This window comes from Tenebrio molitor, chromosome 9 (assembly GCF_963966145.1).
Source record: "Tenebrio molitor chromosome 9, icTenMoli1.1, whole genome shotgun sequence".
Classification (NCBI taxonomy): domain Eukaryota; kingdom Metazoa; phylum Arthropoda; class Insecta; order Coleoptera; family Tenebrionidae; genus Tenebrio; species Tenebrio molitor.
Window position 1 is genome coordinate 11,063,796 of NC_091054.1, and position 26,079 is coordinate 11,089,874.

Here is a 26,079-nt window from a genome sequence, read left to right on the forward strand (position 1 = left end):
TTCTTTTCGATGGTGGATACGGAAGTCTTGGTAGATACCGGAGCAACAACACTCAGCATCGTCACTGCAGCCGAACTGAGTTTTCAGCCTAACCGTTCAGAGCGCGAAGCGAAGCGACCCCCGACCGCCCCGACCAAGCAGTACGATTTTATTACAGCGGTTGGTACCTGCGAAAACGTTTTCTCGGGAATGGTATTGTGTACTTTTAGAAAATAGAACCGACTGGAATTCGTGGAAGTAGAACAGTGCCGATTTTAGCACTAGGTAATTGCCTAGGGGTGCCACAGGAAAAGGAACGCCCACGTTGCTTGAGAAAAAATAATTAAGGAATGAATTAATCAAATAATTTTCTTCGGAGAACACCGACTAAGACCCCCCTCAACCGATCAGCTAGGCCAAGGCTAAACACTTGTGCTGTACTATCATGGATTAAGGTAGATTTATGAACTTGGGCGTTTCCGGCTTCTCTTTTCAAAGAAGAAACTTGGAAACATGTGTTGTAAAAAAAAAATCACGAATTAAAATGCACTCACGTTGTTTTGGTATAATGGGTGGTAGTAAAGCTGAATTAGGTTATGTTTTTCTAAGTTTGAAGTTATAAATCGCGTCAATGTCTAGTGCATTGTTGTCAGTTTTACTAGTTCGCAATAGAAGAATACTCAGACATTGCAGCAAATTTAGCAACATGGTATGTTCATTTTGATGGTTCCGCATGTCAGGCACTTTGGTGACGGAAATCAAACTGCTAAAATGGTCACAAGTGAGGCGACAACGTTCTTCTGAGGTGTCATGTTCTTTGCAAAATGATGGATGGCAACTAAAATCTGAACGATTTCAACTGCACGTGTGGAGGCACTGCCTGACGATTGTTGGAACGATGGATCGTAAATCGTTTAACACTGATATTGTGTGGTGTGGAGACTGGATATACTAGACAGTGCTAGGTGTTGGGTTGCGAAATTTGATTTTCGGCTAGAAGTGAGGAATTTGGGATAATTATATTTTTTCTGTCTCTGTGAACGACATTTTGTAAATATGGTGCTTTTAAGGGTAAAATTAAAACATAATACTTTTAAGCAAAGGAAATTAACAATTACATACTGTCAATAATCGAATGCAGACTGTTTATAGTTTCCTTGTCAAATGGCGCAAGGGGGCCAGGGCATGGCACGAAGATTATTGTAAGTGTGACGCAGTCTGATTCCAGACATCGAATTAATCTGTCTTTAAATTAAGATAGCGAATTAATCTGTACTTAAGTTTAAAAGTTAACAAACAGGTTGGGGAAGAAAAAGGGCGTCATCGGCATATAACGGTAAAAAAATTATTAGATATTAATCACTCAACCACTTGAGCGACCTGTTTATCTTACACTCTTAGCGGACCTGGCCTGAAATCCGAAACTTTCACAAGTACAGTTTTGTTCATTAAAGTGTTGTACAGCTACTTTAGGGGTTGTGTGTATCGGATTTAAAAAATATCAGAAAGCCACCATCGATGTGCCTTTGTCTTTATGTGGAACTTGTGTTGTAATTTTTAAACCGTCGGGTGTATTAATGGCCAAGCATCGAAATAATTAGAATTTTTACTAAATTAATATACAGGGTGGAACAAAAGTATCAAATATTGTCTGTAACTTTTTAATTTGACAATTTATGAAAAAATGTTTAATATAAAAGTTGATTGGTGTATTATCCTGCATCATCTGGTCTTTCTAGTTTGTTCCTATCTTCTTTTGTTTTGCTACTATGGCAACCAACTTTGGTTTTTTAAATAGCACCCATACATTTTTTGTGTGATTTTCAAACAAGCGTATCTTTCTGTATTCATAAATACAGTTTTGCCATTATGGGGAAAAAGAAAAAAAATTAAAAAAAAACAAAGCTGATAAAATTAACTTACTAAGGCCCGGTTTCTGGAAACATTTTATTTGGCCAGTTAGTTAACTCTGATAAATACAAAAATCATGTAATGTGATTGGTCACTTTCTAGCGTTTCTATAGCAACGCTTGATTTAACCGGCCGTTAAGTTATCGGACCGTTCCAGAAACCGGGCCTTAGTAATAAAATGCAATATCAAGAATGCCATGAAAATTTGACAATTTTTGTTGAACGTCATGCATGATAATAAATCAAACAATTTTTATATTAAACATTTTTTCATAATTTTTCAAAATAAAAAGTTGATTTTGAAAAAAGCACACGTCTTCGAACCGTTCGTGTTTTATTATTTTCAAAAACCCTGACAAGGACCTTAATTCTCAAAGAGATTACCGTGCCTTGAATAAGATCACTGTTCCGACACCCCTGATCGAGGACCACATCAAATGGCCAACGGTATTTATAGTTATTTACGAACCAAGTGCGGGAAGACGATGTTCCCGCATGAGCGCATTTTTTAAAGCACGAGCGACGAAGGAGCGAGTGCCTTTCGTACAATATTTTTTGTACGAAAATTAAATTAAATTTTTTTGTTTTAATACATTAAACATAAACGAACATAAAACCAAATAGGCAGTGATCTTTGGTTATTGGAAACAATTGCTTCACTTGATATTTCAATTTTTGCAATAATTTGTGAATTTTGTAGGAACAATTTTCAAAGATTATAAATCTTTCCGTAATTTTTTAATGGAGGATAACCCAGGGAAGTTGTATTTTATGAACTAAATTTTATTATTATCAAGACAGATTTTTTTTAAATGCCTCAAAGGGCCAGTGTTTTTTGCAATTTTTACATTCGAGTCGACCGGGAAGCACTCGTTTCGGAGCGAGCGTTGGATGTTGGAAGCGTTGCTTTGAAGGCTATGAGTACAAAAAATATTTTTTTCACTACTAGTCTTAGAAGGCGTCATTATTGAGACTTGAATCGACCCCAGAAGTAGAATTTCTCTCCCTAGGTTAATAATTTTTTATTATTAACCAGTAGTCAATAATGAACAGCCGTCACCTAGCAACGAAAGATTTTCTTTGATTTTATTGGTTAACGTAGACAGACGATTTTCAATTTTCATAGCAACCGTTGAAAAATGAGAACTCGGATCGTCGCATCGGACAAACAAATTTAATTAACAATTATTATTAGAAAGGGTTTTAACGGATCTAGTAGTGAAAAAAATAATATATACACCACGCTAGAGAAGACAATTTTAAGCCTCGCTTCTTTATTCCCCTCAAAGCTTCGCTTCTCGGGGAATAAACTACCTCGGCTTAAAAAAATGTCTTCTCTACCTTGGCGTATAACATACTATTACAAGCTTGGATCTTTTCTCTGGGATTTACATATCCCAATGAATGAAAATTCCATCCTGTACACTGCGTTTATCACTCAAGACGGCCATTACGAGTACTTACGTTGCCCGTTTGGCCTTAAAAAACGTCTCTTAGCGGATGATCAATACGGCATTGGGTCAGTTACGATTTAATAACGTGCCTGTGGTGCTGAGTACTTTTCTGATTTTGCTCTTCAATCGCTGTACGTTGCAAATTGAACATTTTCCAAAAGTGAAATCTGTTTCTGTTCTTTTATCTCACTCGACCACTGAACGGTCCAATCTTCTTAGGCCCAGTATTTCAGTGCAGGGTTAACTTTTGGGTTTACAAACCGCGGTTAAATTTTAACCCAATTGTTAACCTTGTATGCGTATTTCAGTGCTTAGTTACGGGTTAAAGTATCTAACCAACTTTTTCTTAATGTTGGTAGTGCTTTCGGCAGACATATTTGAAAAACTCGTAGCCAGTCGTAGCGGACAGGTGTAGAATGCCGTTTGCCGTCGGCTGTGACAGTATTTAACCCACAAAAATACATACCTATTTTTTATAATGGAATTTTACAACAGATACCGACTTTTGGATGAGATATGTATATTAAAAAACGAATAATGTTTCATTACAAGAAAATAATTATAAATATTAATGTAACAATAAAAATAATAATTTTCAATTCGGGAAAAATCAGAATTTATATAAAAATTAATAAACCCTGAAACACAAGGTACATATATACGTAGATACATCCTATTAAATAAAATAATCTTTTACTAACAAAAAATAATTCTTTTGTAAAAAATATGTAATACTTATTGTAAGATTAAATTAAATTGAATTTCACAATTAACCTTTTAATGTAAATACAATACTTATATCAAACTCTAATTTTTAGATCTTCGACGACTATCCATTTTCAAACTATCATTTTACCCCCCTTCAAAATGCGAAATGGCCGTTCTAAGTGCTAATTTAATATTAAATTTAGCAAAATAGAAAAATAAATCATTCTGCAGTGCACTTTTGGCACGCCATTAATACCACAACGAGTAATGCGCATGTCTAACCGAGAAAAAGCAGGTTAACCCACCCCTTTCCCCTGGGTTAACTTTCCAGTTAAATTTAACCTTGATTAGAATCAACCCGACACCGAAATACCCCTAACCAGGGAATTTAACAGTTAACCATTTTTTTTTGGTTTAACCCATGACTGAAATACCGGGCCTTAACGTGGTAACTATTACGGGAAAACCCATCCCTTTTCGACATGCGGCGATTCGCATTCGCATTATGGGTACCGGCTTGCATTTTAAATAAAACTTTATTATTACTGCACTTCCGTTGTTGTCGGCACCACTTTGGTGAGACCAGGTCCGGATTATGGCCCCGGATTGTCACGACAGTCCCGATAATGGGAACGAACAAAAATATTTAGGTACGTCGTATAATACAGAGGTATTATTTATTTTCGAAAGTGGCAGAGCGTCACTTCCGTGAGCTTTTTATCACTGGATTCCTACCCCATCCTGTTTTAATTAAAGCGACTAACGGTTGTTTAAACTAAAATGTATAGTAAGAAATAATCGAGATGGTGAGGCTCGGTGACGGTGAGGACAAGAAGTGGCCACCAACACTACCTAAACGCGTATATACAGTTCTATCAAGAATTAAAACATCACACTTTTTCTTTTCCTAACCAGTCTTGGAAACCACCGCCAGTTTTAGTGAATGCCATTAGACCCAAACTGTCCTGTCCTTATCATAAAATGTGATTATTTTCCCAATACTTGCCCTCTTGGGACCCACCTTAGATCTTGTACGCCTCGACAACAATTTGTAATTTTAATAAACTTACGTTTATTATTGGACGAAGGTACAGCACTGATGATATTCTGTCCTTATTCTCCTTTACGTTGGACGTAAACAGTTTAGATACAAAGAATGTCTTGTCAGAACAAGGCAATGTCGAGCTCTAATTTAAATTAAATAGTAATCGAAATTGACGCTTTAACCACGATTAAATTGAAGGTAGTTGTTCAGTTTAACTACTTCTGGAATTAACCATAATTTACGAAACAAGTGAGATATAGATATTAAGTAGTTTAATATGTGTAACAGGTCATTTTCTCAATTTTTTGTGTTTTTGAAAAGACCTCAATGGGCTGTTTTTCAAACTCAACAAACTTCAACGACTAAAACTTGAAAATCGACTCATTTTTCTAAAAAAATAATGTTTTTAGGAAAATCTGAGTTAGAAAAAAGGGGTTAAAAATCAGGGTAAAAAGTCAAATTCAACGTTGTTTTTTGATGTTTTGGTAGAAATACCGGTTTCTGTTAAAAAAAAAATGCATAATAAGAAAATGATTAAGAAAACTATGCATAATAATCTGAGTTAAAAAGTTACACATATTAGACCACTACAAATATCGGGCGTTCAAATGAAATCCTGGGCTGAGTAGGCGTTGGAAAAATTAAACCGTTTAGAACAGTGTAAAGTTTGAATTTCCCGCCGTTTGACACGAATGACCTTTGTTTATGTTTAATCGGGACATAATTGAACATGTTTGTTTTCAGCAAAGATATTTGCTTCGAGAATAGGAATCGTTACGTTATTCTATTTTTGATATAAAACATTGCAATGAAAGAAAAAAGAAGAAAAATGTTTGGCTCTAAATTTTAGGTTAGCTGTCAACATGCTCCAATTAATCTACGCTTTAAAAAAGCACAACAATTGACGGTTTCCAACGCCTTCCAAGCACAGGATTTCATTTGTACGCGCGATATTATGATCGCACTGCTGTGTATGTGCAAACTTTACGTGCGTGCAGAATAATGTAGAATCCCAATTGTAACCTACAAAATTTTATGTATTTACATACTCGTATGACAAATCGAAACATTTTTATTTCGATAAAAATTAAATTCAAGGTCAAAGCAGAAATAAGTAGGTACTGATTACTGTTTTCAAAATCATGGTAAGAACTAAGATAAAATATGTATTTTGTTTAGAGAAAAATCTGCTTCAAACACGGGAGCCACAATATCACTCGTCGTTTTAGTCCTCGCCCTTGAAAAGTCAAATGTCAATTAGCTAGTTTCATTTTCTTTAGCTTATTTCCTTATTAACTTCACGACGCCGTGCGAAAGTCATCCTCATCATTACCTGTGGGAGTGGGAGTGGGATAAAAGGACATCGCACGGAATCTAGGAAATGTTTGAAAAAGGCCAACATTTTTAAGACATTTCTTAAAAAAATGATGTAAACCAATCATTAGTGTCGTTAATGATTGACAATTATTAGACTTCGTCCACTGATAGAATGCATTTTTTTAAATATCCTTAGATAACAAAATCCCCAAACCATAACATTAAAATATTAAGAAAGTATCATAGATTGTGTTGGTAATATCTTGAAGCATTGATTCTCATTGGTTTTTATAAAACCCACGCAAAAAATAAATTATATGACATTTCAAATTTGAAATTGTCAGTTCTGTCAAGTGATTTAAGCATTTAGATTTGCGATTTTTCATCTTTAGAGCTTTGTTTTGCGATTCTCTGGTTTTAAAAGTTATTCGTTTTGATCGTGGTGCTGTTTTGATCTGTTCCGTTGCGATTTTTTGTTGATTTTTTTAAATTTGTGAAGTGAGTGCGTGCCTCAAGAATCTAGCATTATGAACACTTTAAGTGACATCACAAACATCGGAAATGATACAGAGGTAATTTTTGTTCATGCATTAAATAGGAGTACCTATTAAATAATCTCTTGCTTGTATTTAGCCATTTCCGGAAAAAGCTGGATATTTTAATTTCAATTGCCAGCTTTTTCGGAAATTCAAAAATGTAGGTACTATCGCGGCCAAAATACTTTGGTCGTCAATGTGACATAAATGACATTCAATTGTAAAGCAAACTTTAGGATGTTTAACCTTATTTTTTACTACTGTCAAAATTATTTTAATCTATCAGTGTCATACGGGTGGGGTAAATCCCAGCTGCGGAGGCAGGGTTCAAAAGCAAAAGATCAACATGGTCGCGGTTTAGACAACCTTCAGAAGCAAGTAAGACGATTCTATATTTATCAAAAACTGAAAGTGCCATATTTTTGACAAGAATAATTTGAAATTGTCATGTATATTGACATTAATACTTGATTTACATTTGAAGTGTCAAAAATTGACGACCAAAGTATTTTGGCCGCGATAGTACTATGGGCGGGCAATAAATTTAGGCCGGCCTGTCATTAGCTTGACATCAAAATGTAAAGCTGGCATTATGTTCAACTAACCCCATTTTCGATTTTTGTCATTCTTGTCATCGTGACAGCAATAATCAAAATTAAAATTGGGAAAAGAAGCGTGCACCAGAGAGAAGTGCTACAACAAATCAGTTATGTTAGTGCGTCATGATCTGTAAGTTATGAAAAGGGCGAAGGAAACGCCAAACAGCTTGAAAACCTTCAGTTTGAGAAACTGACCCATCAGTCATAATGACAATAAATGGTCGCTTGCATTGACTTTTTTGAAATGTCAGAAATTTGCCGGCCTAAATTTATTGTCCGCCATAGTACCTATTGTGGGTTGAATTTTTTATTCCGTCGGGCACATTATTACTCGTGAAATACCCTGTATTAATAAAACCTAATATATTACTCATACTGTACTGAAGTTTTCTTTTGTCTTTCCTAAGTGCAAACATGCAGAATAATAATAAAACATCACGTGTAAACCTGCTCTATCCATTTTTTTTTAATTTCGCGCTGGATCTATTTGTTATAGCGTAAGTGAACATTTTTAGTAACATTTATGTCAAGCAATCTATGAGTGGACAGAGTTTAAAAATCACTTTGAATTTTTTCTTGTGACATGACATGGAAATGGCATTATCGAGTCAAAACTTGGGTTATATTCAATAAAGGCCAGTTCACACATGTTTGTCAGTTAAATGTCAGTTGTGGCCAAGATTCCGTGTCCGGAATAGTACGTAAAAACGTTACACTACACAACATTTTCGAAAAGTTGACACAACTACGACGTTTTGCTGTCCTAATTTTTTATGAATTCGATAGTATACTATTCCGGCCAAAAAAATTCGTCCACCCTTTTCCTGTCATTTCACAAAAATTGCGTGTAGTTTAACCTTAATTGTCATTATGATTGACGTTTGCAAATTAAAATTTGAAATATTGAAATTTATTACTGTACCCATAAGAACACAGACACAATTTGATTGACACATGTCAACATGTGAAGTGAGGTTATTCGTTCCTAAATGCTGCTTTACAGCATACGTAAGTGGAATGACAGTTGTGGACGAAATTTTTTGTCCGCCATTGTACAAAAAGCAAATTAATTTTTTATTTTTCAAATAATTAATCTTGGCTATTAAATGTTTGTTCTTAATTTACTTAACAGCATTTGTGCTGTTATATTTCATAACCGCACGTTGGTAGGTATGTGAAAAAACACGATCGTGCAAAAAACAATTATTATTTAATATAATGTAACGGGATTTGTAACAAACTTTATTAAATTAACTAAAATTCAAAAATTTCTCGGTTCTTTAACGTACCGACAATAGACATTTTGCTCCAGCTCCCCTCTGAATTCCTTCTTATCGCCTTTTCTTTTTAGGGGCGAATCACACTTAACCTTTTTTACTATAATTTAATGATACTGTTTGGTGACAATCTTCCTTATTTATTACTAACTAACAGACTGACAGAACGAGTCGCCGAACAACAGATTGAAACTGATTTATTATATACACACACACTCGGTATTGAAGGAGAAGCTGGAGAAGAGATAGTGAATAATGAACTTTTGAACCGATAGTGCAGATAAAGCGTGTTGAATGAGTGATGATAACTCTTTCTACATCTGGAGGCTGAAGAGGCCAACGCACGCACCATTTATAAAAATGAAGAAGTGAGTAAACTTTCTGTTCGGTAAACTTCGATATGGAATCAACGGAATGTTGTGGTTTATTCAGATTCTACGTTTTCATGAGTATTCTTTATAAGAATTCAACAACTGGTTTCTCATAATATCACTGATAATAAATACATGGGTATACGTAACTATTTTTCAACAGTCGATACGGGCGGGCTTTGCTGAGAGGATCCTGAATGACCAAACTTATCTGTTAAAACGCTTGGGCGGTCACACCTCCACAAAGTTAAACAATTTCGTCTACAGCACATTTGTTATGATAATCGGTTTTTATTTATAAATAATAAACAATTAATGTCTTTTTTTGTTCAACACTGTCAGAATTTGAGAATTTTCTCCTATGTGAACGGATTTTGATAAATTTCACAACTTGTCAAAACGAAACGTCAAGCTAATTTTACAGGTTTTAAGCGATTCGGAACCTTTAAGGGGCTCGTCGAACAAAAAAACGTTGTATTCAACTCGTTCGTGTGTAAATTGGGCCTTTTTTGGCACTCGTTGGCCTTTAAAACGCCCGTTTCACTCGCGTTTTAAAATGGCACACGCGTGCCAAAAAAGGCCCAATTTACACACAAACTCGTCAAATATACTACTATTTTAAACGTCGACGATGTGGACGTATTTATTATAAACATTTATGTACATTTTCAATGTACTATGTAGGCAACCAGTTATACACATCGAAGTATCTAATGTCAATTATATACAGAGTATGTATCGTGCGTTCATTTAAATGTATCCTCAAAGTTGACGTTGGACAGTCGATTGTGAACGCACCACTCGTGTAAAAGGTAAAAGCGTAGGTTTAAACAACTGATCTGTGATCCTTTATCCGTATAGTGCGTTCACAATCGAGTCTTCAACTCCTACTTCGAGGATAAATTTAAATGAAAGCACGATATCTATAAATGATTGTCGGGTCAAGCCAGCTTTGGAAAAAATATTATTGTGCCGTGTTTTTGAAACAGATGTCCAATTTTAATTTATCATTATCTGTCACTTCTGACATTAAGGGCGTTTTATTCGCGGTTTTCAATCCAGTTTTCATTCGTTATATTCGTTTCATCACAGTTAATAAACACTCGTGGGCCCACTCGTGCCAAAAAAGGCCCAATTTACGCACGAACTCATTAAATAAACTATTATTAAAAAATCTTTATTTTAAAGCGAATAAAAGGAACAACGCGCAAATTAATTCAGTAGCAAATTGGCGACATTCGCAATAAAACGTTTGTTACTTATCTGCACCCAAATTTAAAATTAGAAATAATTTGTGAAATAAATCTGTGATATAAATGTGGTTCAAGGTTAATTTATTAAATCTTTTGCGCTTTGATGGTCTGACGATCTAATGATCAATCACCAGAAAATTAAATTTTAATTTGATTTGTCCATTTTCACTGAATCGACTACAAACCAAAATAATTTTTTTACGAAATCGAGGTTCTTGTTTTGTCTGCATTGACCATCACAGTAACAATAAAAAACGTTGAAAGCATTTTTTCTTGAACTCACCTGTCATATTCGCGCCAGCCAGCTTCGGTGCACATTCATCAAACACTTTATTCTATTTTAAATGTCACAAAAACACCAGTTCTGAACTAATTCACTGCGAGTTATTTTTGTCAATCAACGTCGAAACAAAATTGAAACCGAGACTGGTTTCTTTGCGTGCCGCTTGGGAGGATCTTCGGTGACTAATGGGGCGTTACTCGGACGTCGGACTGGTGGTTGGCTAAGTCACCCTCCAGACTTGTCTCTCCTTAAATCCGAACGCGACGTCGTGAGAGAAAACAGGTGTCACCCCAATTGAAATGTCTTGTAAACATAACACGAACTGTGGAGGGACGCCGGAGGTATTTCTTTCTGTTTTGACCAGTCCAATAAAAATTGAACCGCTTAATAAAAATCTCTCTACGATCTTTCAAATGGTTTCTGCTATTGCTTATAGGGGCGCCGGAGGCATTTCTGTTTCGACCAGTCCAAGTAAAAATTGAACCGCTCAATAAACATCTCTACTGTCTGTCAAATTGTTTCTGTTGCTTATTGTATTGCAATGCACGGCAGGGGCAAGTATTCGTCGCCCGTAAAGGGTGTGGGCAATAAATTACGCCAAAATGGTCCTGGGTTTTCGTTTTGGAGAACATGTGCTACCATTACTGGGGTCCATCAAGGACCCCCTGTAGTGGCTTACGCCGGTCACTGCAAAAATCCAGATAAAGCGAGAAAATACGTCAGTGTACATCCGATAATAAAAACAATTGATTCACAATAGATACTTCATTGTTTTTATCTGGTATTTTGTCAGGAATTTTTCCAATTTTGAGCGCTCCTTGTATATAAAGCATATCATTAACAAGCAAGGTTCAGTTTGCCACTAATATTGTTGTTAGCAAAACGTGTCAGCTTGAAATAATGATAACTTGTTACACTGGTTGGTGATTAAATTGTATTTGTGATTAGAACAATGACTGAAAAAGAAGCAAAGATGTCGCAAGTTGAAGAGGCGAGACAGGACGAGGAAATCAAAGCCCCAGGTTCGTTGTCCAGATCGACATTTAAAATTTTTGAGTTGTTACGAATATGTTATGTCTGACCTTGTCCAATAAAGTATTGACCTGTTTGAGCGCCATTTGTTCGCGGAAACTTGTTTACCAACATTGACTCAACTTAAGTGAGTCGCTCGCAAACATTTGAACCATAATTACATGTGAAAATAAATTTAATAGATTATAATAGATAATGATAATGTTCCATTAAAAAACAAAATATTTTTGTGTTTATATAAACATACAGGGTGTTATGAAAGTCCACGTAAAAACTTAATCAAAATAATATTTTTTGTTCGACACTGTCAGAATTTGAGAATTTTCTTCTGTGAACGGATTTTGATAAATTTGACAACTTGTCAAAGCGAAACGTCAAGCTAATTTTAAAGATTTTCAGCGATTTGGAGCCTTTGAGGGCTCGTCGAACAAAAAAACGTTGTATTCAACTCGTTCTTGTGTAATTTGTTTCGTTAAATAAACTAAAGTCCATTCAAAAATCAAAAAACCACCACCTGTAGTTGCTTTAGGTTAGTAAAATTTAAAAAACCCTTGGTAGATATTTTTTCTTACTATGTTGGTAACTATAAATTATGACATTTATTTGATTCAAAATAAAATTCAATTGCTTTGAATTCTGTTCATATTGTTTTATTAGCAGCACGTTTCATTTATTTATTGATTCTTATTATTTTTACTTAAACATGCCCAGAAAAATAAGACATTTAATAAACACTTAACCTCAAAATTACAATTCTCACCAAATTTTACACTAAACAGCGTTGCCGATAGTAATTATCGAGGAAAATGCGACGTTGGTGGTTTTTTGATTTTTGAATGGACTTTACTATTTTTTTACATTTTTCTAACCCCTAATTTGACACTTCGCTCATAGGACAATCATCAATTGAAACGACAGAGTGAGAGAAAACGTTTTTATGTGACAAAAACTTTACAGTTTCTTTGAAGAAAAAACGACCGCTGTTCTAATTCTAGATAACAGTTATCACTGTTTTTTATTCGATTATTACAATCGAGTAAATTTTTTTCTTGCTTCGTTATCAATGGATGTGTAACACGGGAGCGAGTATGAATTTTATAAATTACAGGGTGGTGGTAACAAACTTTTCTGAGATGCACAGCTGGGTTAAATGAACAATTTTTCTTAGTGGCATTTTTTTCAATTTGCTTTTTTTGTTATGCTGAACTAACTAAACTCTGTTTCCACTGTTTGAGAGCCACTGTGCGTATCTGTAAACACGTATAAAGAAGCTAATACAGATTTGTAAAGGAAAATGCCTTAGCTTGCGGCCTTTATAATTTAGAATTTCGGTGAATCTCAAATTGTGGTTCTTCAAATTGAAAAAATGATTACTAGAAAAGTATAACACGAATTAAAAAATGTTACTAGAATAAAGGTTTTATTTTGTCTATTTCTTTACACGGGAAAAGTTTGTTACCTGATACCCCAAACACCCTGTATATTTAATTTTGAGGAATTTGCGGAAGAATGATAAATTTAAAAAATGTCTATTTTAACGAGTCCTATTGGTGATTAAATTTATTACGTGGACTTCCATAACATCTGATATAACTCGAATAGTAAAATATGTGAGTTAGCGTTGCACTTGATAAGTCCAACAATACATTTTTTTTTCCCTGATAAAAAAGCAGTAAGTCGGCTGTAATCTTACGTTTCGAAATTGAAGATTTAATGTTAGTCCGAGCGATCAATCAAGGACTTAAAGAAGATTTGGACTATTTTGGGTTCGAAATTAAAATAACGATAAAGTCTGAACAATTCACGCTCAGACGTAAGATGTTTTGATCACGTGTCTCAACATCTGCTTCTCGATAAGATCTCGATTAATTTGAGACACTTGAAATGGCAGATGCAAGATTCAAGTATTTCAAGTAGTACAGTTAGGGACACGGAATTTCGGGCATCATTTTTCTGTCACTTCAAAAAATTGCGATGTAAACCACTCTTTATTGTCAACGTGACATTCAAAAGTCAAATTTTGAAATTTATTTTCTCTTCACGTCAATCGCATGTCAATCATTGAGGTTAATAATGTATAGTAAATTCAAAAAACTCATGGACTGTCAAAATTAAATTTTAAATAAAATGCTTGTTTTGACTGTACTTGGATATAAAAAATTTTCGCTAGAGTGTACCGACATCAAAATCTAGTTACAAAATATATTTAGGTTATGTTTTCATTGAACTAAAAATGTTTTGAATCATTCATTGCTTCGAACACTTGAAGTGAAATGCAGCAACTAAATGAATTAGAGAGAATTAATAAAGTTTATAAAAAACACGCGACAAACTGAAAACAAAACAAATTAAACAACAACCAAAATCATCCAAAATAAACTAATCTGTTTCATTTATTCAGAAGAAAATTATTTAACACTTGATTAACACTTATCTCTCCAAAATTTTGATTTGTGAATCACATGAACGAACACCAATTCTTAGTTAACAATACTGGAGCGGCTTTAGCACAAATTTGTAATTTCTTCCCGTTATTATCACTTTTTTGTTTGTTCCTCAGAATAATTTCTTATAGCCCTCTTCTCTCGCGCCAATAGAACCACCCTAGTTCGTTTTGAACTTTCCATTTTAACCTTTTTACAAAATACACTTAAATAATTTTACAATATATTTGACAATGTCAATTTAAACAAATGAATAGTTTGAAAAATTAAAAAATCATAGATAACAACTGGGCAATATGAAAATAACTAGTGATTTAACCAACCTAACAACTGCAATTTTGATTTTGACAGTCCAGATGTTTATTGAATGGACTTTAAAGCCTATTTTACATTTTTTGACAGTATATTGATGCCCGAAATTCCGTGTCTCTAACTGTTCTATGGCGGCCAAAAAATTTTAACTGTCACTATCTTGACATTCACGTAAAGTGTAAATAAATCTTTAGGAACCGTAACCTCACTTTCGATTCTTGTCATTTTGACATGGATATTGTTATTCTGCCAATCAATTTAAACTGTTTAAAGCTCAGACATTCCAAAAATCCGACATGAATGAACAAAATTAGAGCAGTCGTACATAGATAACCTAAGGTAAACGTTCTGTGTAGTAGAAAATGACAAAATAATTTCGAGTTTTGAAATTTGAATTTTGAAATTTTGTCAAAATTGCTAGTCCGCTGCTGAGTTAAAGGTAATTACCTGATTATCTTGGTAGTTTAGCAACAATAATAATCAAAGGTAAAAGGTGCCCGTCATGTCAGTTCCAAACTCCTCTCGATCATTACCATAGAAACATTTACAAAACACTGTGCTTGCACCTACGACTTTATTGTGGAGTTGATGTAACAATGGTTGCTAATGAAGTGAACAAACTCGGACAAATTTTCCCTATTCATGGGCGTTGAAAATACAAGAATATAGGGTAATTTCCATTCTTTTGATTTCACCTCCAAAAGTCATTTACGCAGAATTAATTTGTGTGAAGGATATTCCACTTTTTTTTTACAAACTTATTTCATAGTGTGAAATTTTCTTACGAGAGATAGGTTAGAATTATTTGACAGGTATTGTCAAGTAGACAATTTTGACAAATGGACAAAACCAAATTTACATTAGGAACATTTTCATTTCCCGTTTTTTTTTGCAACCAACTGTACTGTTACCCCATTCCTTAATCTTGTGGTGATTACCGCTTTCTGTTCTGGCGTTAAGTTCGGTATTATAATTATCTAATACTGATTGAGTGATTAATATTATGACACTTATCAGATTTTTTTTTTAAATTTTTGACACTTGTTTCCTAGAGATGGATTTTGCAAAAATATCGAATTACAGAATCGAAATTTACTTTGTCCCATTTTATTTTGGTCAATGACTGTATTTATTATACATAAGTACACGTTTTTTACATAATAGATCGGCGCTTTTGCTTTTAAGCCAATGAATCGTATGCAGCAAGGTAGGGTGCCTCCCGTATCTTGTACACCTATTGCTATTGGGTAGTGTTTACATGAAGTTCTTTGTTAAAATTGTTTGTTTACCAATAACGATAAAACATCTAATTTGCCCACGTGAAAATTGGAGTGCATGGCATGATAGTTATCATATGAAATATATCTTAAGTGAGTTTTATCAAATAATTCAGGTTAATAATTATATATTATCCAAAAAATGCGCATATCACTGTAGTAACTTTAAATAAATAATGTAGTTGATGGAAAAATCAAAGTCACGGAGAAATCATTATTACAAATTTGTTCATTTATACTTGGGAACAAAGCAATAAATAACAAACACCTAATAACACTGATGCAAGGCTTCTTTGTAACTTAAAATAGCATACCTATCAAATGATTTTTCATTGTCGGTGTGAAAAAATGAATAGTAGTTTATTTAACGAGTTCGCGTGTAATTTGGGCTTTTTTTGGCATGAGTGGGCCAGTTTAAAACTCGAGTGAAACGACAGCCCAAATTACACAAGAACGAGTTGAATACAACGTTTTTTTGTTCGACGAGTCCCCCAAAGGCTCCAAATCGCTGAAAATCTTTAAAATTAGCTTGACGTTTCGTTTTGACAAGTTGTCAAATTTATCAAAATCCGTTCACATAGGAGAAAATTCTCAAATTCTGACAGTGTCGAACAAAAATAGTATATTATGATACAAGTTTATAAGGAAGCCTTTAAAGCACGCGCGATGAGTTTAAGAGCATGACGCGTAGCGGAGTGCTTTTAACGTCGCTATTGTAAAATAGGTAAAGTCCATTCAAAAATCAAAAAACCACCAACGTCGCATTTTCCTCGATAAGTACTATAGTCCAATTTTTACCCTTTTGCGATGACGTCATTATCTAGTAACTTTACGTATGTTTGAGCTAGGATCAGAAACAAATTTGAATTGATCATAAATAACTATGTGTCAAATTTGTTGGCAATTGCTTCGAAAGGTTATGTTTGTAATCAATGTAATAAGTGAAAGAAATTAAAAATTGTCACATTGACAGGAGCATAAAATAACCTCAAAGTGACCATCAATAAATAAACGTGCCTTTTTTTTTGTTTTTTTTTCTGTTTCTGTCGTTTCAATAAAGAGAAAGCAAGGAAGGAAATCGTGACGTCACCTCAAAAGGGTAAAAATTGGACTATATCGGCAATGCTGTCTAGTGTAAAATTTGGTAAGAATTGTAATTTTGAGGTTAAGTCTTTATTAAGTGTCAAGTTACTCAAATTTATCGGGGGTTCGTGTGAATTCTATTCTGGGTATGTTGAAGTAAGAATGAAACGTGCTGAGCAATAATAAAACAATTTGAACGAAATTCAAAGCAATTGAATTTTATTTGAATAAAATAAATGTCATAATTTATAGTTGCCAACATAGTATGAAAAAATAACTACCTAGGGTTTTTTACATTTTACCAACCTAAAGCAACAGGTAGTGGTTTTTTGATTTTTGAATGGACTATATTATTGCATTTTTTCCCCTCCAACTTACAGTGCACAAGGGCATTATGGACTGCGTCATAGCTATCCTTGATGGCATGTTTTTTTCTCTTACGGTATTATTTTGAGGAGATTGATTTTTATACTTTTGCGTAATATAGTACGCTGAGAGTATTTTAACACATTTCCAATTATGTTAATATGAACTAAGTCACAATTATTTTATTTTTCATAGTCGTCTTTCCCAAAAATGTTGTTGGTCACGCAGTATTCAGTATAGAGGGAACCAGCAGTTCGGCATTCTTAATAGTTCACCTAACATTTTCGGAGGCAGTGGCGTACTGAGCAGGGTTCCGTGGGTTCCGCGGAACAAGGACCCGGGTCTCGAAGGGGCCCGCACGGGCCCTTTCCGTTGTCCAATTACAAATTACAAATTTAAGAAAGTCCAAAATTAAAATTTGGTAATTGTTCACTTTAACTACTTCTGGAATTTTCGCGTTTTTTCTGGATAGACAGCCTCAGGGCGTCTTCCTAGATCGTGTCCCACCATTCAAACCTTGTGCAAATGCCTTTTTTTCTCTCTTGTTGTGTTTCAAGGTCGCGTCAAGGTCGCGCCAAGTCTTACTATAACTAAAGGGTTAGGAAAATTTTCACTTGCACAAGGTTTGACTGGTGGGAAACGATGTAGGAGGACGTCCTGAGGCTGTCTAGCCAGAAAAAACGCGAAAATTCCAGAAGTAGTTAAAGTGAACAATTACCTAAATTTTTTATATTAAGTGTTAAAATTAGGTTGTGTGTAAGACTCATTTAAAATATCAGTTGTAATATTTATTATAATGCCATCAAAAGATGAAAACAAATACAGCATAAATGAGACGTGCTTTCTTATCGACATATAACACAAAGACTGAAGCTAGACTCCTTTACACCCTCGACGGGGTGCGTTAACATAAACAAAACTACCCACAAAAAGGCGAGGTACGGGGTGAAACGGGTGGGTCAGGCATCTGGCTCGTATTGGGTCTCGACTTTGAACTCCAAGAAGCACGGCGCCAACCAATTCCAAAAAAATGCCTTACATACGACCATCCTGATGGCGGGATGTCCTCAGACCGCACCGACGAATGAAGTTACTTCATTTACCTGGAACCAAGCAAACATTAGTTTGGGCCACACCGAGGAGAGGTCACTCCGAATTGAAGAACTCTCGTAGATAGCCAATCACGTTATCGGTGATTAGTCATCTTTTTTGTGTAACAACCAAACTCGTACTACATTTTGGACACTTAGGTCCACCTCATACTTTGATATTTCGTACACCTCAGGTCTAACTCATTATACCTGGACATTTAGGACGGCTTAGGTCCAACTCACACTTCAACATTTAGGACAGCTTGGGTCCAACTCATACTTCGACATTTAGGACAGTTTAGGTCCAACTTATACTTTAACATTTCTGACAGCTTAGGTCTAACACCTCATATCTTAACATTTCGGACAGCTTAGGTCTAACTCATCATACCTCAACACTTCGGACAGCTTGGGTCCAACTCATACTTCGACATTTAGGACGGTTTAGGTCCAATTTATACTTTAACATTTCTGACAGCTTAGGTCTAACACCTCACACCTTAACATTTCGGACAGCTTAGGTCTAACACCTCACACCTTAACATTTCGGACGGCTTAGGTCCAACTCATACTTTGACATTTTTAGACAGCTAAGGTCGAACGCATACTTTTGACATTTTGGACAGCTCAGGTCCAACACCTCATACCTTAACATTTCTGACGGCTTAGGTCCAACTCATTTTACTTTTACTCAACACATAGCTTCATACAACAGTTTTAATAATAAACACTTTCTACGGGCAGTGTCGGCCCCGGGCAACTCGGCCCCCCACTTTCTACGGGCAGTGTTGGCCCCGGGCAACTCGGCCCCCCACTTTCTACGGGCAGTGTCGGCCCCGGGCAACTCGGCCCCCCACTTTCTACGGGCAGTGTCGGCCCCGGGCAACTCGGCCCTACTCTACGTCATACGTCTCCACTGAGGATAACACCAAGACCGCGTCGGCCCATTCTTCATTCAGTCTTCTCATTCTGTTGGACGGCCGACTTGGTCTCGGCTGCTACCTTCATTGTTTTGACGTCTTATGATCAACCTTAATTCGTCATACGCATCAACTCAACTAACTTAGTATCAGCGTCTGATGACCTACACTAACGATATCGACGAGCGATCTACTAAGTGTATCGACTTACATTTGCAGAGTTGTCCCAACCTTTTGTTTTATCGGCGGCGACAACCGTGTTTTGATTGAGCCCTTTCTCTCGCAGATCTTTAACTTCGTACTCGACCCTGTGGCTACCTTGCTCGTAACCAACATCAACACAAGACGGTCCACTTGGTAATTGTGAGCCTCTCGTCTCTTTCTGCCGTACTCGTACCTTCTTAGCTCCTTCCGCGTTCGGCCCTTCCTGATATCCAGAATGCTAGAACAGGAGTAATTAGTACCTTTATCGAATGCTGTCTTCAGCCTCAGCGCACACTGTAACTCTTCCACGAGAGCCCTAAAGCTTGCTCTCAGCTGACAGTCGTCGTGGCTAACATCGTAACAACAATCTTATTATGGCGTTCACACTGCCCGATCATTACACAATCTAACTATTTGACGTCGGGTCGCCCCATACTGGTCTTTCTACCGGCAATCTCTGACAACTTTATTGCCTCTCGACACGCATTTTCAAAAACTGCTTTGTTGCTCAACTGCTAACATCAGACTCTAAAATTTTACAAACCGTAGTTAACTTCTATTTTGCTATCGAGTCGACATCCTTGTTGATCTCAACAGTGACAGGGTAACGACTGAGCGCGTCTACCTGGCCATGCGTGACCCTGGTCTATACCTACTTAATTTTGAAATGAACTCCTGTGCTTGAAGCCACCCTCTATCAACTCGCGGTAATAAATCCTCTTTAGAAAATGTTGTTCTCAGGGCGCCGCAGCAAGTTACCACGGCAAATTGCAAACCCAACAAATATATTCGAAAATGCTGCAGAGCACTAACGACAGTCACAGTTTCTGTTTCATACGAATGATACCTACTGCCGTTTGACAACTGTGATTTATTTACTAATGTAAGCCACAACTCTGAGTAAACACAAACATGTCGACATTACTTGTGTTTTCCTTTTTTTTTTTTGAACACGGATTCTCATTCAACCTCCCGATGTCATTGAAAATCTTTAAACTCTCGTTAGCAGTTTCAATACTATACCTACTTCTATAATTTCGTACAAATTTTCAAAAATAACCGGACAGTTCCACAAATTGTCACACCTGTTTAACAACAGTTCTCGGTTCGAAAGACCGTTCCGATTTTCGTTTACTTTCATTTACTTAATTTTGACGGAAAATTGTGCTGACGTAATACCCCTAAAACTGATCGTAACCGTTGCAAACCCTACTTGAGTACTTGACAGTCGTCAACGGAATGATCATATCATCCACATACGGGAATACTACTGTACCCCTCAATGGTCCGAGTACATTGTTCATCAAATGTTCGAAAACGTAAAAATTCATAATGAGAACCAGATGTAACAAATACGGTTCTCGTCTATCGGCACCTGATAAAAACTCGAAACATCTCAAGGGCTGTAACATACTTATACTCACGACCCGCCCTATTACCACCTAGAGTACCTAGACGATCGAGCTGTTCATCCATCAAAGGAAGCGGACGCCTGTCCTTGACGGTTACAACATAGAACCATCGACGGTCCGTCGTGTGTCGTCCACACATGTTCGCTGGTCGCCACTCGCCAGTCTTTCTTTTCGCACGAAGAATGGGACTCGGTAAAGTTTCCTTTCTCAGTATCGATGCGGGCTCACGGGCTGCAAACGATGAGTTCTCGAGTATTCAACCCCATCTCTATTCCTGTAGCGTCCGTCTTCTCTATGGTGGCCATAGCGTGCGAAACTCAACCTTCGAACCCCGTCAACAAGGCCTCACCCTCGACTCCATCGTCGTAACCAACATTTATCACCGAATGCCAAGTTCTTCGTAATTTTTTTTTTTAAATCACGACCGATAATCCAGTCGTACGTCGTTTTATCATCAACGACAACTACCACCTTGATAACAGCACTCGATTGTCCGACACCTACATTATGTCGACCACATTTTCAACACAACACTTTTAACATTTTCACTTTACACAAACATTACGTGAATTTTGTCAGGGGTAATCCCACTTCTGATTTTGTAAGACTCATTTAAAATATCAGTTGTAATATTTATTATAATGCCATCAAAAGATGAAAACAAATACAGCATAAATGAGACGTGCTTTCTTATCGACATATAACACAAAGACTGAAGCTAGACTCCTTTACACCCTCGACGGGGTGCGTTAACATAAACAAAACTACCCACAAAAAGGCGAGGTACGGGGTGAAACGGGTGGGTCAGGCATCTGGCTCGTATTGGGTCTCGACTTTGAACTCCAAGAAGCACGGCGCCAACCAATTCCAAAAAAATGCCTTACATGTGATAACTAAAAAATTGTTTTTTGAAGAATTCACACACCTTTTTTCTGTGTAGTACGTTTATTTACTTGTTGTTTCCCGGACCGTACGACCGTACTCGAGATGTTCAAAGTTCAATAACACTGATGAAAGCGAAATGTGATTTTTGAGTGGCGAAGTGCATCTGTTCATCTCGGTACTGTCGTATTGTCGTCGCATTCACCCACGCAGGGGTGGTCGTCTTTCTGTGGGAAGGGGGTGGCTCTATGCCGCAACAAGCACCAAGACTTGTCCACAAAAAGTCCACTTGCCGCGAAAAAATAAACAGAAACATTGGATTTTCTTTACGTTACAAATAAATTAAATTTGCCTAAATACGGGCTAACAAATGTTTACCAAAACCACTTCAGCTTTTTTTGGGGAAGTACCGGCGATAAGGTCATCGCCGCATAATAACCCTTGACAATGACTTCGTTAAAAATGTTTTTAGTTTCAAAACGAATTTCTTGGGGTGTGTATCGTCTGCACTGTTTGCAATCATTGCGTGTGTACTTACAATATTCACCATAATATTAATTATGTCTTACAAACATAAGTCGGGTAGTGCCAAACGCAAACAAAAACTCGAAATTAAGGAAAAAAAGAAAAAACTACCAAAAATTGATACATTTTTAACAAAAAAAAAGTGATGTGGCTTATGTTCAAAGTAGTACACGGGTACACCTGATCCAGAACCGTCTACTTCTAGTATTGGAGTATTTTGATGATAAGATTAATTAATTGTTGATTATAGCAATAAAACTGAACAACTTGCGGATTCAAAATTGGAAATATTATCTACTTTTGAAGGACAATCTACACAAAAGATCCTTAAGATAAAATTAATTTTATAATAACATTAAAAAATAATGTAAAGTCTATTTTTTAATCAAAGAACTACAACCTGTTGATTTAGGTTTGTAAATATAAAATTTTACTAAATTTAGGGAATTTAATGATATCTATTGGCTATACCAGCCAACGTTTTTCATTTTTAATGTCCTTGAAAGTACGCAAACTCGCAGCTAAAATTTGAACGTGTTATTAAAAATGCCTCGCAAATTAGTTGTTGTTAGTTGTTATTAACTTTATCAACATGCTGCGCTACTATTATCTCTAATAACGTCAATTTTTATATGATGAGATTTTTCACCCTATGTCAAAAGTGTACAATGTATTTTGGGTGTAAATTGCGGTGTTGTGGTTCTTTGATTAAAAAATAGACTATATGTATGTATGTATGTGTTTTATTAGTTTCTTCGGAAAGCGTAGAAACAGATAATGAGCATATTACAGACCGTGGCGGTCGGGTTTGACAGATGCATTTATTTCAAATGGACCTTGTAGACCTCTCGGCCCATACCAAAAAGATAAAAATAATAGAAATGTCTCAAATTTTTATTATACAAAAATTAGTACTTCAGGAATAAAAACTGATAGAATGTGGTTGTGTCATTCCAAATTACTTGATAAATGTTATTGTCAGCCCTGCTCGTTATTTTCGAAGCAACAGAATGCTCTAAGTGTAGGATTTAACGATTGGATACATTTAGACCCGGTTTATTCACCTTCAAGTAACTTCATTTGAACGGTAATTACCATGGATCTACCAATAGCAAATTCTAAAACACCGCAACTACTGGCCAGATAAATTTACTTGAAGGTGAATAAACCGGCCCTTAAAGTAATTAAACGACATGAGGAAAATTATGATTATTGATTTTAACACTGCCGGGAAGGGGGGTTAGGGAGGCCCGTGTTGCCACGATGGAAGACGGGCCCTTTAAGGGCTCAGTACGCCACTGATCGGAGGCATGGTCTTCTCGTAGCCCTTAGACTCTGACACTGTCCTCTGGTCTTCCACTTGGACTATTCTACAGAACCGCATTGAATTAGACCATTCTTGAGCTTTCTAATTTGCGCCGTACGCGCTGTGCCGTTATGCAAAATTTCGTTTTAATGTTTCTGTTTGTTTTTACCCATTACAAGAACAAGCCTTCTCGTCTGTTTTAGATGCTTGGTACGGCGTGCGACACACCCAAGTCCTCTTATGTTTCCTCCTCTTGTCCATCGCGTATTCCATGAGGGTGAACCTTTCGGTGGCGATAGTCGCCATGACGGACAAGACCACGTCACCAAACCCCGACATTCCCGTGAGTTTCCCCTATCTGACATTACAGTATCACAATAAACGATAACACAGACCTACGACTGGGACGACAAAAGCGTAGTCCTTTCCTCGTTCTTTTGGGGCTACGTCGTCCTTCAAGTTTTCGCTGGACAGTTCGGCAAAATGTACGGACCACGATGGTTTCTTGTCGTCTCAATGGTGGTGAATTCCATCGTCTGCATTCTGACACCCGTGATAGCTGACAATTTGGGCTCGAAAGGTGTGATGGGGTGCAGAGTGATCCAAGGACTGTTCCAAGGGTTCATTTTTCCGTCGGTTCACAACATCCTAGGGAAGTGGGCACCGACGCCGGAACGCTCCCGACTTGGAACTTTCGTTTATTCGGGTAAGAAGGGTCAGTGTTGAGAGAATAAGTGATTTATTAGTATCGAGCAGGCTCGTCGTTTGGGACTATAATCGCGATGCCCATAACTGGACTGATTTCGGCGAGTTGGGTCGGCTGGCCTGTCAGTTTTTACGTTTTCGGGTCGATGGGTCTCCTCTGGGTAGTCCTGTGGGTTTTGCTGGGCTCTAACAGTCCGCAGGACCACAAGAGTATAACAGAAGAGGAAAGGTACTACATCGAAGCCAGTCTGGGCCAGCAGGACCACAAGATCGTACCTACACCCTGGAAGGCGATCGTCACGTCGATGCCCATGTGGGCCGTGATCGTCGGAAACTTCGGACAGAACTGGGGCTACGCCACTCTCCTCACCGAGATTCCCAACTACATGAACAAGATCATGAATTTCGACATGCAATCAGTTAGTTTTTCTCAAAGTAAATCAAACCCCCTCTAACCCTAATCACATTACAAAACAGCCTCCTCTCGGCAGCTCCCTATCTAGCTCTGTGGATTTTGTGCTTCGTCTTTGGCCCCATTTCAGACTACTTGATCAACAACAAGATTTTGTCTCGAGGCACCGTGAGAAAAATCTTCAACACAATCGGTAAGAAAATTACCAAGCGAGCGTCTCCAACCTACTTGGGGTTATTTTAGGCACGTGCGGCCCCGCTATAGCGCTGGTCGCTCTCGGGTTTGTCCCCAACGACCAGTCGACGCTCTCCGTCATCCTTCTCATCTTAGTGGTAGGAATTAACGCGGCAGTCTTCTGCGGCTTTCAAGTCAACCACATCGACTTGGCCCCCAATCATGCCGGCACGATGATGGGGATCACGAACGGCTTTTCCAACATCTTCTCGATCATAGCCCCACTAGTGGTCCAAGTTGTGGTCTACGACGAAACGGACAAGTCCTTGTGGAGGATCATTTTCATCATATCGTCCTGCATCTACGTCGCCTCGGCCATCTTCTACATAATCTTCGCGGCCGGGGAAATTCAGTATTGGAACGACGCCATCGAGCCCGAATCCACGACCGAGAACGACGACAAGCTGGAGAACGAAGAGAGAACGAAGTTTTAACAATAAATGCGAATCTGTTTGTATTATTTATTTGCTAGTTCAATAGCACTAAATTATTGTAACCAAATCGAAGCGGTTTTAGTACACGAAAACCTTTTCTCCACCTCTTCTGGGGTCGATTGCCGCCTCCAGAACTCCCCCTTTCCGCGAGATCGCCGTGACAGCGTTGAATCCGATACTGGGTGTCAGTTTGTAGTCATGTCCGATCTCGTGGAGAGCTTTCAACAAATCCACGTCCTACAAAGACTCACCCTGTATATCGATTTGTTAAACCATAACCTCAAACATTTTTGTACGACTCCTCGAACTCGATCAACATCGGGAACAGTTGGTGGTGCAGTCGCTTGTCAGAAACTGCGGCCTGAATGCCGACGCCGTACCACAGATGCTTGATGAGTGCCTGGAAATTGGACACTCGTCATTGGTGCAGTTTGTCCGACACCTCCACGTTACCAGCGTGATCGACGTGATAATTTTGGGGCCTCCTGCAGCCCCGATTACCATCTCCACGTCGCAATTGTTTCCGAGAATGACAGTGGGACACATCGAGGACAGCGGTCTCTTTCCCGGTTTGATGTAATTGACCTCTGACGGGGGCATGTGATAGCTGCTGATAATACTAGGCGAGGAAAAGTCGTCCATTACGTTGTTCAGAATGATTCCGGTACTCTTCGACATGAAACCCGCCCCAAAACTACAACAAAATG

At 37.3% G+C, this 26,079-nt stretch overlaps 2 protein-coding genes and 1 long non-coding RNA gene across 4 annotated transcripts in view; 1 reads left to right on the forward strand and 2 right to left on the reverse strand.

Annotated features, from left to right (window-relative positions):
* On the forward strand, positions 1-25,439 carry LOC138138375 (putative inorganic phosphate cotransporter). Of its 2 annotated transcripts, none has more exons than XM_069058291.1 (6): positions 1-434; positions 23,791-23,930; positions 23,981-24,293; positions 24,344-24,710; positions 24,764-24,897; positions 24,948-25,439. In XM_069058291.1, the coding sequence occupies exons 2-6, from the start codon at positions 23,859-23,861 to the stop codon at positions 25,370-25,372; spliced, it is 1,311 nt and encodes a 436-aa protein (XP_068914392.1). In that variant the 5' UTR covers positions 1-434; positions 23,791-23,858; the 3' UTR covers positions 25,373-25,439. The 2 variants fall into 2 exon arrangements, with proteins under 2 accessions (XP_068914392.1, XP_068914391.1); XM_069058290.1 differs by lacking the exon at positions 1-434 and adding an exon at positions 11,561-11,755.
* LOC138138394 (uncharacterized) lies at positions 18,014-21,754 on the reverse strand. The gene is made up of 2 exons (XR_011162020.1): positions 18,986-21,754; positions 18,014-18,875 (listed from the first exon to the last, which is right to left on the reverse strand). It is a non-coding gene; the product is annotated as an uncharacterized lncRNA (long non-coding RNA).
* The window catches only part of LOC138138591 (uncharacterized), an 8,226-nt gene continuing 7,532 nt past the window's right edge, over positions 25,386-26,079 (reverse strand). Inside the window, 3 exon segments of the mRNA XM_069058581.1 lie at positions 25,386-25,609; positions 25,659-25,772; positions 25,826-26,066. Coding sequence (XP_068914682.1) covers positions 25,451-25,609; positions 25,659-25,772; positions 25,826-26,066 — 514 coding nt within the window. The 3' untranslated portion in view covers positions 25,386-25,450.

Bases quoted from the DNA above. Each gene is read 5' to 3' on its own strand.
- LOC138138375 (XM_069058290.1), top strand. From the start codon at position 11,686: ATGACTGAAAAAGAAGCAAAGATGTCGCAAGTTGAAGAGGCGAGACAG. The intron at 11,756-23,790 runs GTTCGTTGTCCA...CGTCTGTTTTAG, and splicing joins CGAGGAAATCAAAGCCCCAG to ATGCTTGGTACGGCGTGCGA. The intron at 23,931-23,980 runs GTGAGTTTCCCC...ACGATAACACAG, and splicing joins CACCAAACCCCGACATTCCC to ACCTACGACTGGGACGACAA.